The 12970-nt window shown below is 57.8% G+C and overlaps 1 protein-coding gene across 1 annotated transcript in view; it reads right to left on the reverse strand.

The window, feature by feature from the left end:
• Positions 1 to 12209, reverse strand: part of FAM83C (family with sequence similarity 83 member C) — a 32009-nt gene extending 19800 nt beyond the window's left edge. Inside the window, exon 1 of the mRNA XM_068167375.1 lies at positions 11006 to 12209. Coding sequence (XP_068023476.1) covers positions 11006 to 11554 — 549 coding nt within the window. The 5' untranslated portion in view covers positions 11555 to 12209. The remainder of the gene's footprint in view (positions 1 to 11005) is intronic.
• Positions 12210 to 12970: the final 761 nt, after the last annotated feature.

A 12970-nucleotide genomic window follows, 5' to 3' on the forward strand; every position in this document is an offset into this window, starting at 1 on the left:
ACCCAGCAGAGGAGTCCCAAGTAAAGATGACCCAAGAAGCACTGCCCCTTAGGGTGAAGCTCCTATGGTGTCCTTTACCCTGCAGTGCTTGTGCCCTGCACTCTACCTTGCACACAAAGTGCACAACAGTTTGCTCTGCTGCTCATCCTGCACTCACTCCATGAGGAGGCAGGGATCTGGTTTCCAAACAGCTCCTCTGCCTGGCCAGGAGTGCAGCTCTGCACAGCCCAGATCACCCTGTGGAGCAGACCACACCACCAGTGCTCTGGGCTGGCAGGGAGCTCCACAGCTCACCCAGTCCCAGCCCTGCCCCCAGCAGGGACATCCTCCCCTGGAGCAGGCTGCCCAGAGCCCTCTCCAGCCTCACCTGGAATAGCTCCAGGCATGGAGCCTCAACCACCTCCCTGGGCAGCCTGCTGCAGTGTTCCAGCAGCCTCCTGGGGCAGAACTTGTTCCTCACATCCAAGCTCAATCTGCTCTGCTCTGCTCTGAAGCCATTGCCCCTGGGCCTGTCCCTGCAGGCCTTTGGGAACAGTCCCTCTGCAGCCTTCCTGGAGCCCCTTCAGGTCCTGGCAGGCAGCTCTGAGGTCTCCCTGGAGCCTTCTCCTCTCCTGGCTGAACACCCCCAGCTCCCTCAGCCTGTCCTCACAGCAGAGCTGCTCCAACCCCCTGAGCACTTTCATGGCCTCCTCTGGAGCCTCTCCATCAGCTCCAGGTCCTTCCTGTGCTGAGGGCTCCAGACCTGGATGCAGTGCTCCAGGTGAGGTCTCCCCAGAGCAGAGCAGAGCAGAGGGGCAGGATCCTCTCTCTCTCCATCTCTGGCCACACTGCTCTGGATCCAGCCCAGGATGTGAATGGCCTTTTGGGCTGCAGTCTCTCCCTGCCTGCTCCTGGGCAGCTTCTCCCTCACCAGCACCCCCAAGTCCTTTTCCTCAGGGCTGCTTTCCATCACCTTCTCCCCCAGCCCAGACTGCCAGTGAGGATTGTTCTGGCCCAGGTGCAGGACCTGCACTTGCTCCTGCTGAACCTCCTGAGGTTCTCTTGGGCCACCTCTCCAGCTTGTCCAGGTCCCTCTGGCACATCAACAGCACCACTCAGCTTGGTGTCATCTGCAACCCTGCTTGGTGTCATCAGCTGTCAGCTGCTGTCCCCCCCACATGGATGCCTGGAATCACAGCAGCCTTCAGAAAGGTTCTTCCCCAAGAGCTAAAAACCACTTCTGTTGCCTAGCCCAAGCCCAGCTCTCCCTCCTGCCACTCTAGCCCCAAGAGCTGAAGGCTTCAAAGCCCAGCTCTTTGGTAGCCCTCCTCAGTGTTGTCTTTCCAGAAGCCTTTCTCAGGCTCTGGCAAACTCTCCCACTCCTGCAATGCATCCATCTGGCATGGGCTGGCAGAATCAGCCCTGGAAGAGCTCTGAAATCAGTGAGAAGCATCTTCAGCTTCCCAAATGAATGCTGCTGCTGGGTGCCAACATCAGGTACCTATGAGACCCACACAGACCAGAAGGCTTCACCACCACTTTCCCCACTGGTCTTCAGCCAAAGCCCAAAAGCAATTTAGCCAAATGACTTTGCTGGGCTAGCCCTGGGCTACCATCCTCTGATGATGAAGCCAAGGGACAAACCAGCACAGCCTAAATCTGGTGCAAGGCCCCAGGTAAGCCCCTTGCAGCCACATCTGCCTCACAGTACTCCAGCTGGTCCCAAGGTCTGAGGCAGGCTTGGCCCTGGGGACAATCTAGACTTGGCTTGGGGAGTTGATATGATGGAATCAGAGATTCACCAAGGTTGGAAGAGACCTCAAAGATCATCAAGTCCAAGCTGTCACCCAACACCTCCTGACTACTAGACCATGGCACCAAGTGCCACATCCAATCCCCTCTTGAACACCTCCAGGGATGGGGACTCCACCACCTCCCTGGGCAGCACATCCCAATGGCTAACAACTCTCTCTGGGAAGAACTTTCTCCTCACCTCCAGCCTCAACCTCCCCTGGCACAGCTTGAGGAATATAAGGAAGGGAGATGCAAGACTTTTTGTCATGGTTGTGGAATTTATCTGTGTCCATCTGCTAAAAAGCAAACAAACCAAACCAAACCAAACCAAACCAAAGCAACCCAAGAAAAGAAGTAAAACAAAGCCCAACCACATTATTTTGAAGGATTCTTTTCCTCCCCTCTTCAAAAGCAAGTGCAGTGCTAGGCTAAAGCTGCTTAATGCTCTTCCAATGAAGCCTCAGAAGCAGACAGATTGCCCAGAGCAGCAAAGTGTTCACTGAATCTTGCTTGTATGAATGGCTGAGGCACCCTGCAGTCTGGAGAAGGGCTTGGGGGTGTTAGCTGATGAAACCTTTGCCATGAGCCAGCAATGGTCCCCAGCAGCCCAGAAGGCAGCTGCGTGCTGGGCTGCATCCAAAGCAGCGAGAGCGGCAGGACAGGGAGGGGATTCTGACCCCCTGCCCTGGCCTGCCCTGCTCTGCTCTGACCCCATCTGGAGCACTTCATCCAGTTCTCTGGTGCTCCCAGCACAAGAAAGACATGGAACTGCTGGAGTGGGTCCAGAGGAGGCCACAAAGATGATCAGAATCCTCAGCATCTCCCTTATGGGGATAGGCTGAGAGAGTTGGGGTGGCTCTTCTGGAGAAGAGAAGGCTCCAGGGAGACCCCAGTGCAGCCTTCCTGTACTTGAAGAGGCTATAAGAAAGCTGGGGAGGGACACCCTAAAAGTGCTTGGAGTGCTAGGATGAGGGGCAAGGGCTTTGAGATGGAATAGGGCAGATTTAGACTGGAGATCATGTTCAAGACTGGAGATCATGGAGTCAAGTTCAGAGGCACTGCTTCAACCTCGTCTGCACAGAAGGCCACCCAGAACCACAGGCTTGGAAGGGAGCTCTGGAGATGGAGCCCAACCCCTCTGCCAGAGCAGGGTCAGCCAGAGCAGGGTGCACAGGAGCACATCCAGGTGGATCTTGAATGACTCCAGAGCTGGAGACTCCAGCACCTCTCTGGGCAGCCTGCTCCAGGGCTCCAGCACCAGCAAAGCAAACCAGATCCTCCCTGTGCTTAGCTGAAACTTCCTATGTTCAAACTTGTGCCCATTGCCCCTTGTGCTGGCACTGGGCACCACTGAACAAAGCCTGCTGCCATGCTCCTGACAGCCACCCTCTGACTACTGCTCAGCAGTGGTGAGATCCCTCCCCAGCCTTCTCTTCTCCAGGCTAAACAGCCTCAAGCCCCTCAGCTTTTCTTCACAAGAGAGCTGTGCCAGGCCCCTCAGCAGCTCTGCAGCCCTTTGCTGTGCCCTCTCCAGCAGTTCCCTGTCCCTCTTGACTCAGGGAACCCAGAGCTGGACACAGGACTCCAGGTACTTCTTCAGCAGGACAGGGAAGAAGGATAAGAGAACTTCCCTCAACTGTTGGCCACGCTCTTCACGATGCCCCCCAGGATGCCCTTGGCCTTCTTGGCCTCCAGGGCACATTGCTGCTCGTGGCCATCCTGCTGTCCCCCAGCACTCCCAGGTCCTTCCCCACAGAGCTGCTCCCCAGCAGGTCACCTCTCAGCTCTGCTGCTGCAGGAGGTTGTTCCTCCCCTGGTGCAGGACCTTACCCTTGTCCTTGTGGAACCTCATGAGGTTCCCTCTGCCCAGCTCTCCATCCTGCCCTGGTGACACTGGATGGCAGCCCAGCCTGGCAGGTGCCAGCCACTGCTCCCAGCTCTGTGTCCTCAGCAAACTGGCTGAGGATCCATTCCAAACCTTCAGCCATGTGATTGATGAGGATGTTGGACAAGACTGGACCCAGCACTGACCCCCAGGGAACACTACTGGCCACAGGCCTCCAACTGGACTGTGCCACTGACCACAGCCCTCTGAGCTCTGTCCTTCAGCCAGTTCCCAGCCCAGCTCAAAACCACTCACCTAACCCACACTCCCTGAGCTTGCCTAAGAGGATGCTGTGGGAGATGGTTTCCAAAGCCTTGCTGAAATCAAAGTGGACCACAGCCACTGCCCTTCCCTCACCTGGCCATCCAGCTATGCCCTCATGCCAGGTCCACACCATCCTGCTTCTCTACAGCAGTGCTCACAGGGCAGGACTGCCTGCCCAGAAGTGGCACTGCCCATCAGCAGCCTCCCTGTGAGGATGGGGCTGGGCAGGCAGCAGCATGGCTGCACAGGGTCACACGTGGTACCCAGTGCCCTGGGCTGGGTGCAGCTGGCTGCCAGGCAGACCTGCACCTCCTGACAGCTTTGTGGCATGGCTCTGGCATCAGCAGGGTAGAATGCACAACAGGCATGAGGGCAGCAGCGTGGGCAAGCTGGTGGGGCCCTGTGTGACAGAGTCCTCACCTCCTGCAGTGGGGTCTTGGCAGCAGGAGGTGGAACAGGCCCCTCACAGGTGGGATTGGGGTAGAGCTGCTTCTGGTGGTGCTGGCAAGCACCCACAGGCAGTGCTGGGCAAGGAGGGTTGGCAGCCCCATGTGCATTGCTGAGCACAGTGGGGAGAGAGGGGAGGTTGTGCCCTGCCACAGCCTGGTGTGGGGCAGCTGTAGCACCCACGGGGGGGCTGCTGAGGCACAGGTGTGACAGGACAACCACCAAGGGCCACACAACATGCTCTAAGCAAGCAGCTCTTGTATTTACATCAGGTCAAGCCCAAAGGCAGCAAGTCTGGGGGGAAAGAAGACCCTGGAAGTCCTCCCCTTGAAGCCTCCTAAGAAGGCATTGCCACAAGATCGTGCTCTGAAGCCTCAAAGGTCATTTCCAGCTCCATGAGCAGTGGGAGTCAGGTAGCTAAGTGCCATCTCCACTTCAGGCTGCTGACAGCTCACATCTCAAAGCTCTGGGCACTGAAGTCAATCTCTCCTTACAAGCCTGTGTGCCCAGTGCCTCCAGCCCCTTGCTTTCAGCGCTGGGAGCTGCAAGGCCAGGGCTGCCTCACAGCACCTGTGGGAGTCTGAGGCTGCACCTTTAACATTTCCCTCAGCTCTTGAACAGGAAGGGGTGCAATGTAAATAAATCCTTTATTCCTGGGTGGAAAAAGGAACACCATGACAAGCCCTGAACAATCCACTGCAGAGGCATCCACCAGGAGAAGGAGCTCTGCAAGCTACATCTCTCTCTCTCTGTTGGTTTCCTTGCTCTGGGAGACATTAAGCTGCTTCTGCCTGACCCTGCCTGTGGGCTCTGGTTGAGTATCTTTATGAGGAGAGGCTGAGGGAGGCTGTTCAGTCTGGAAAAGAGAAGACTCAGAGGGCATGTAATAAATGTCTGTCAATATCTGAGGGCTGGGGGTCAGGAGGGAGGGGACAGGGGCTGCAGGCTGGCCTAACTTGCACAGGTAATGTGATAAAGGGGGGCGAGGGGGGCATCAGCATCAGCCTGCTCAGCACTGTCCTGATGCTGAGCTGTGTAGGAGCTGGTGTGAGCCACTGCCACATCAGCAGTGAGATGCAAAAGCCCAGAACTGAGTGGTGGAGAAGCTGCTCTGCACACCTCAGGAGGATGCTGATGGTTGTAAGAGCTCTCCAGCCATGCTGTTTGCTGTGGGGGATGCTTTGTTGTGCTTGCTTCTGCCAAAGCCCTCAAGCTTTATGTAGTGGACAATAAGAAACAGATACTTAGGGATGTTGTTGCTGGGACACTGCCCCTGGAGGTGTTCAAGAGGGGATTGGATGTGGCACTTGGAGCCATGGTTTAGTCAGTCAGGTGGTGTGGGGTGATGGGTTGGACTTGATGATCTCTGAGGTCTTTTCCAGCCTTATTGAGTCTGTGGTTCTATGATGATTCTATGATGATTCCATGACTTGTGCCCTGGGACAGGACCAGGGGCAGTGGATGGAAACTGCAGCACAGAAGGTTCCAGCTCAGCATGAGGAGGAACTTCTGCACTGTGAGGCTCCCACAGCCCTGGAGCAGGCTGCCCAGAGAGGTTGTGGAGTCTCCTGCTCTGGAGGCTTCCCAGCCCTGTCTGGATGTGTTCCTGTGTGACCTGTGCTGGGTTCTCTGCTCCTGCTCTGGCAGGGGGGGGTTGGACTCAATGATCTCTTTGGGTCCCTTCCAACCCCTGACATCCTGTGATCCTGACAACATAACCCTCTGCCCTTTTCTCTTGTCCCTCTGTGTCCAGGGGGGTAAGAAGCAGGGGGCAGGGAGGAAGAAGCTATTAGCTCCCCTGGTTTTGGGCCAGGGGAGGTTCTGCTGTTCATCAAATGTAAATCCCTGCACATATTGGTACATCCTGTAGATTTGTACATGTTCATAGTATCACAGTATCAGTCAGGGCTGGAAGGGACCACAAGGATCAGCTAGTTCCAACCCCCCTGCCATGGGCAGGGACACCCCACACTAGATCAGCCTGGCCACAGCCTCAGCCAGCCTGGCCTTAAACACCTCCAGGGACAGGGCCCCAACCACCTCCCTGGACAACCCATTCCAGGGCTTCACCACTCTCATGGGGAAGAACTTCCTCCTCCCCTCCAGCCTGAATCTCCCCACCTCCAGCTTCATTCCATTCCCCCTAGTCCTATCACTGCCTGAGATCCTGAGCAGTCCCTCCCCAGCCTTCCTGGAGCCCCCTTCAGATCCTGGAGGGCCACAATGAGGTCACCTGGGAGCCTTCTCTTCTCCAGACTGAACAGCCCCAACTCCTTCAGTCTGTCCTCACAGCAGAGCAGCTCCAGCCCTCTGCTCCTCCTCCTGGCCCTGCTCTGGACACCTTCCAGCCCCTCCAGATCCCTCTTGTCATAGGGGCTCCAGAACTGGAGGCAGTACTCCAGGTGGGGTCTCCCCAGAATGTTCATTGCATCTCCCTGTAGAGTGTGGGTTTGCTTGTACAGACAGCTTCACTTGCTTCCAGCTGGGCTGGGCTGGCAGTCTGAATGCTGGGGGGGGGGGAATTTTTAACCCACCACAGCATCCCTGTCCCTCACCACCCTGATCACAGCCTCCAGGGCCGTGACAGCCTTGGCAGGTCAGGGCATGGCAAAGGCACAGCTCAGCCCACAGGCTGTAGGAGATTCCCCCCCTTGCAGCTGCAGGGTGAAACCATGGCATTCCCAAAGCCACTGCTGGAGACTCAGCAACTGCTGCAGTCATCACTTTGGGAATGACAGCAGTGAGCAGCTCCCCAGCTGCTGTGGTTGCCATCCAGTCTGCTTCCCAACCAGCACAGCTGGTCGGACTGGTGTTTGCCAACAGCACTCTGGGCTTGGCCATTCCCCTGCCCTTGCCAATGGAAGCAATACCCTGCTGCAGCTCCCTGGGGAGCTAGCAGGGACCCTGCCACCAACCCCCATGCAGACCTGCAGCCGGCCTGGGAGTGCTGCAAGAGAGGTGGAAGGATAAAGAGGGGCAGCTGGATGTGGCGTGGAGCTCAGCCAGCCAAAAGCAGATGGCAACAACATCATCAACTGAGGGCTAAGGTGTGGCTGCACTGCATCTCCTGATGGCTGCAGAAAGGAAAAGCTCCCTTCTGGAAGCACACCTTCAAAGAGGGCTGTTTGAAGGCAGCCAAGCAGAAAGACAAACCACAGCAGGGAAAGGCACCAATAAAGCAGTGTCCCCTGGGCTGCTTTGTCAGCCCCAAAAGGGCTGCTGCAAAACACCTCAGCTGCTGCTGGCCTGGGAGACTGCACAGCAGGGAGCTGCAAGCAGCATTCCCATCCCTGCAGAGCCCCAGCAACTGCACTCAGGGGATCTCAGCACCTTCCCCACAGCCCAGCAGCACTGGGGCTGTGCTGCCTGCGAGCAGAATCACTCTTAAGGAGGGATACGGCAGGAGGGATCAAAGTATAGTGGAGGAAAAGAAAGCCCAGAGAGCCAAGCAGAGCCTGGGCTGCAGCAAGAGAAGTGTGGCCAGCAGGGCCAGGGAGGGGATTCTGCCCCTCTGCTCCACTCTGCTGAGCCCACAGCTGCAGCTCTGGGGCCAGCTCTGCAGCCTCTGTGCCAGGAAGGCTCTGGAGGGGCTGGAAGGTGTCCAGAGCAGGGCCAGGAGGAGGAGCAGAGGGCTGGAGCTGCTCTGCTCTGGAGCCAGCCTGAGAGAGTTGGGGTTGTGCAGGCTGGAGAGGAGAAGGCTCCCAGGAGACCTTCTGGTGGCCTCCCAGGATCTGCAGGGGGCTGCAAGAGAGCTGGGGAGGGACTTTGGAGGGGGTGAGGGAGGGATAGGGGTCTGGGAGAGCTCTGAGGGGGGCAGGAATCAGGCCTGGGACAGAAAGGCAGCAATGGGCACTGGCAGCCCAGAAGGCCAAGGGCAGCTCGAGCTGCCCTTGGCCTTCTGGGCTGCCAGTGCCCATTGCCAGAGGTGGAAGGAGAGGATCCAGAGGTGGCAGCCTCCTGCCTGGAGGTGTTTGCAGCCAGGCTGGAGGTGGCTGTGAGCAACCTGCTGTGGTGTGAGGTGCCCCTGCCCATGGCAGGGGGTTGGGGCTGGCTGAGCCTTGAGCTCCCTTCCAGCCCTGACCATTATCCTGTGAAATGTTGGAAATGCAGAAATTGCAACTGGACAGCAAGGAAGCAAAGAGCTCTCTGCACAGCTGCCACTGCCAGCAGAAGGTGTTTTTGTCTCTGGGTAGCATCCCTCTGGGTGGTTTGATGAGGAAAATGAGTCAGTAACTACTTAGAAGTTGTGTCACCGGGGTTGTGAATGAGCTGGAACTGCTGCCAATCACTGAGCTAATCATGGGGAGTGCTGGCCTGAGCTGCTGGCCTAGAAGCCAGTAAACCACTGCTAATAGACCTGGTTGCAAACTCATTCTCTCTCACATCTCATGCAAGAGGCAAAGGAAACTCTGTGAGGGAATGCCCAGCTCGAAGGCTGCCCCAGCTGTGGGGCAGGGATGCTGTCAGCGTGGGACACTCTCAGCCCCAAACACCCAAAGAGCTCAGAATGTGCTTGGAGAACCACAAAGCAGCTGCTGCCTGAGCAATCTGCCTGCAGCAACAGAGAAGTTCCTGGGAACTGAGAGCAGCAGAGTGGTTTTCCTGTGGTTTGAAGGCTCATGGTGTCATCAGGGATCCGGGACATGTGGGGACATTTCCTTGGCAGTCACTCACTTGCTGCGTTCTGCCACGACTAGCTCTTAATCCCCAGCGCTGAAAGGGACTCAAAGGGTCACAGGACACTTCTCAGATCGTTTAAAGCCCCATAAATCAGCTGCCTGCAAAGGCAAACAAAGCTTTTTGTCGCTGACTTCCTGGACGCAGCCTCCCACGTTTGCCTGCAGAGGTGCAGCAGAAGTTCAGGCACCGAGGACTGCTTACACCTGAGCAGGGACAGCTGTGGCAAAATGGTCTCCTCCTGGCTGAAAAAGGCCCAAAGATGCCAATTTACCTCAGCTCACCCCCAAGTGTCAGTGCTCTGTGGGTCTGTGACGGTGCACAGCAGCCTGGGCTGCTGAAGGGCCTCAGCTCCAGGCGCTGGGGGCAGCCTGGCTCTGTTTGCTCAGCTCTGCAGGGGGTGACAGAAGGCACAGCTGAAATCCAAGCACCAATTCTTTCCCTCCCTCTTTCTGCAGCAGGCAGTAATAAAGTTGAGCAGCAACACTGTACATTTAAATAAGAAACTGCTGGAGTGATAAGAGCCTTTCCCTGGGAGCTGCCTGGCTGAGAGTGAACTTTGCACTGAAGGCTTACTCAAGATCCCCAAGCTGGTGAAATGAATGGTGGAATGTGTTGTCCAGGGAGGTGGTCGAGGCCCCGTCCCTGGGGGTGTTTAAGCCCAGGCTGGATGAGGCTCTGTCCAGCCTGATCTAGTGTGGGGTGTCCCTGCCCATGGCAGGGGGGTTGGAACTAGATGATCCTTGTGGTCCCTTCCAACCCTGAATGAAACTATGAAACTATGAAATACTCCCAAGGAGAATCAATGTGGATGGAAGGGGTGAGGAGAAGCAGCAGAGGACAAAGGCAGGGAAAGCTGGACAAGCCTCTGAGCTGCAGCTGTCCAAGCTGCTGTTTCAGCCCACAGTGCAGAGGCAAAGGAACAAGAAACAAGGAGGAGCATAATGAGTGAGTGAATTGATGGCAGGGTTGTGCTTGGCAGGCACAGTCAGGAGTCATCCAGGATTTATTGCATCCAAGGGCTGGCAGCCTCCACCCAGCAGACACAGCGCTGTGGGGCCCATGGGCTGGTCCCACCTCATCCTCAGCTCAGCACAGACTTCGTGTTCAGAGGACACAGTGACGTGTTCTGACTGACCTCAAACCACAGGCAGGGATCTGCAGGCCCACAAATGTACTCAGGGCCTGTGTTCTGCCACAGGAACTCACCAGGGGTGCCCTCTTGTCCTGCTTCAGGTGGTGGCCAGGCCTTGGAAGAAAGGTCTGTGGCTGTGCAAGCTGCCTGGCAGGGGGAGAGGGCTGGCAGGGGCACGCTGGCAGGGGCCAGCTGAATGCTCACCCTGCATGATCTGCCACTCACTTTACAGGATCAGAGGATTGTTTGGCTTGGAAAAGCTCTCCAAGCCCATCCAGTCCAACCAGCAGCCTAAGACCAACCTCTCCAAGCTCATCCAGTCTGACCAGCAGCCTAAGACCACCTTGGCCACCAAACCACATCCCCAAGTGCCATGGCCTCACCTTTCTGGAACCCCTCCAGCCATGGGGACTCCACCACCTCCCTGGGCAGCCTCTGCCAATCCCTGAGCACTCTGGCAGCAAAGACATTTGTCCTCCTCTCCAACCTAACCCTCCCCTGGCACAATTTCAGGCCATCCTTCTATCACCTGATCCTAGGGAGAAGAGAACCAAGCTCCACCTGGCTCCAAGCTCCTCTCAGGAGTTTGCTCCAGGCTTTGGTGCCTGTGCTCTGCACAGCTGCAAAGGCAGCCGCAGAGTGGGCGCAGGGCACGAAACGCCCCAGGGAAGGAGAGGAGCACGAACAGCTACAGGCCTGCTAAGGAGAAAGCAACCCCCACATGATGCCAGCTACCTAGAGGCCGTCAGGAGGCTGGGGCAGGTGGCGCAGAGCCCGCAGGAGCTGCGTGGTGCGGCTCGGGAGCCGGTGCGGTGCGTACGTACCGTGCGCGCCCGGCTGATCAGCGCCCGGAGCAGGTCCTTGATGCTGTTGGCTCTGCTCCTCTGGAAGATCACCGTGGCCTGGGTCTGCCCAGACAGCGTGAAGAGAGGGGTCCCCGGCCACCCCAGCTCCAGCTCTGGAGGGTGCACGTCAGACATGAGAGGAAAGTAGGTACCGGAGGTCAGTTCGGAGTCGAGGGAGGACCTGTCCCCGGCGTCTGCGTCCCCGGGGTCAGCCTCTTTGGCGGCGCCGGGCTCCAGGAGGCTCGGGCTCCTCTGCTGGCTCATATATTCCATGTCCAGGAGGGAAAGGAAGGGCAGCTCCCGCTCCTCGGCGATGGCACTCAGGTAGCCAGGCTCCCCCTGCTCCAGGAAGGCGTCGACGGCCAGCCTGGCTGTCTCGCTGTGCTGCAGCACCAGGGGGCTGGGCTCCCTCCACCAGGGCTTCCTCAGCTGCTCCAGGCGGCTCCGCAGCGGCCCTGACACCCCTTGCTGGCCCCCATAGCTGCGGTGCCCCTGGGCTCTCACCTCTGCCGCTAGGAAGCTGAACATAGCTGGGGCTGGGGATGCCGAGAAGCGCCTCTCCAGCCGGCTGAGTCCTCTGTCCAGCCCCGGGCTTCTTCTGCCCCTCTTGCACGGCCGAGCTCCTCCCGACAGGTTCCTTCAGGACTCAGCATGAGCTCCGCTCCTCCACATGGGAGTTAATCACCAGGTACAGCCTCCCACTGGGGGGGAGGAGCCGGCACTTTGCTCAGCTCCCTCCCTTGGCATCCCCACGCACACACCTGACACTCGGTGCTTGGAGTGTCCCTTGTGCAAGGGGGGGAAGATCAGCTCCTCAAGCTGCTCCTTCCCTTCCCTTTCCTTCCAAGTGATTCATGTACTGCCCTCCCCTTCCCTGCTGAGAAGTCCCCACCCTTGGCCAAGCAAGCTCCAACCTGTTTGGTCCCTCCTGGTGCTCACAGTGGAAATGCAGATGCTGAAACTTGTTGATGCTTGAAATTAGTTCCAAATCCAACGTGCTGCTTGGTGTCAGTTAGGATGACAAACAGCTACCCCCCGTGGGCAGCCAGGCTCAGCCAGGGCACCAGAGCTAAGGCTCTGTGGGAGCCCAGCTGCTGATAGACTGGCACCTGGCAGAGAAGCCAAACGTCACTTCTCTTGGTGTCACCCTGGCCCAGTGTCCATCTGAAGCACAGTTGGAAGGGACCTCTAAAGGTCACCCAGTCCAACCCCCCCCCCCCCCCCCCCCCCCAGCTCATGCTGCTAGATACCAAAGGCCACCAGCTCGGGTGGGCTTCCAGCATCTCCCAGCAAAGCCTTCAAGGAAGGGCCATGGAAAGTGCTGAGCCTGGTGCTGGGGCACTGCTGATGCTCTCCACATTCTGTCTGCTTTCTGCTCAGTTAACTCCAGCTTAGAATCATAAAATCACAGAATTGTTAGGGGTGGAAGGGACCTCAGTGGCATTGAGTGCACCCTCAGCAAGTTTGCTGATGACACCAAGCTGTGTGGTGCAGCAGACAGCTGGAGGGAAGGGATCCATCCAGAGGGACCTGGACAGGCTGGAGGGAAGGGATCCAGCCAGAGGGACCTGGACAGGCTGGAGAGCTGGGCACAAGCCAACCTCAGGAGGTTCAACAAGACCAAGTGCAGGGTCCTGCAGCTGGGTGGAGGCAATCCCAGGCACAAAGCCAGGCTGGGCAGGGACTGGCTGGAAAGCAGCCCTGAGGAGAGAGACTTGGGGGTGCTGGGGGAGGAGAAGCTCACCAGGAGCTCTCAGTGTGCACTTGCAGCCCAGAAAGCCAACCAGAGCCTGGGCTGCAGCAGGAGAAGTGTGGCCAGCAGGGCAAGGGAGGTGATTCTCCCCCTCTGCTCAGCTCTGGGGAGACCCCACCTGGAGTACTGCCTCCAGCTCTGGAGCCCCTATGACAAGAGGGATGTGGAGGGGCTGGAAGGTGTCCAGAGCA

Source organism: Melanerpes formicivorus, unplaced genomic scaffold, assembly GCF_026170545.1.
Source record: "Melanerpes formicivorus ecotype bairdi unplaced genomic scaffold, bMelFor1.0.p_v2 SCAF_116, whole genome shotgun sequence".
In the NCBI taxonomy this organism is placed as follows: Eukaryota; Metazoa; Chordata; class Aves; order Piciformes; family Picidae; genus Melanerpes; species Melanerpes formicivorus.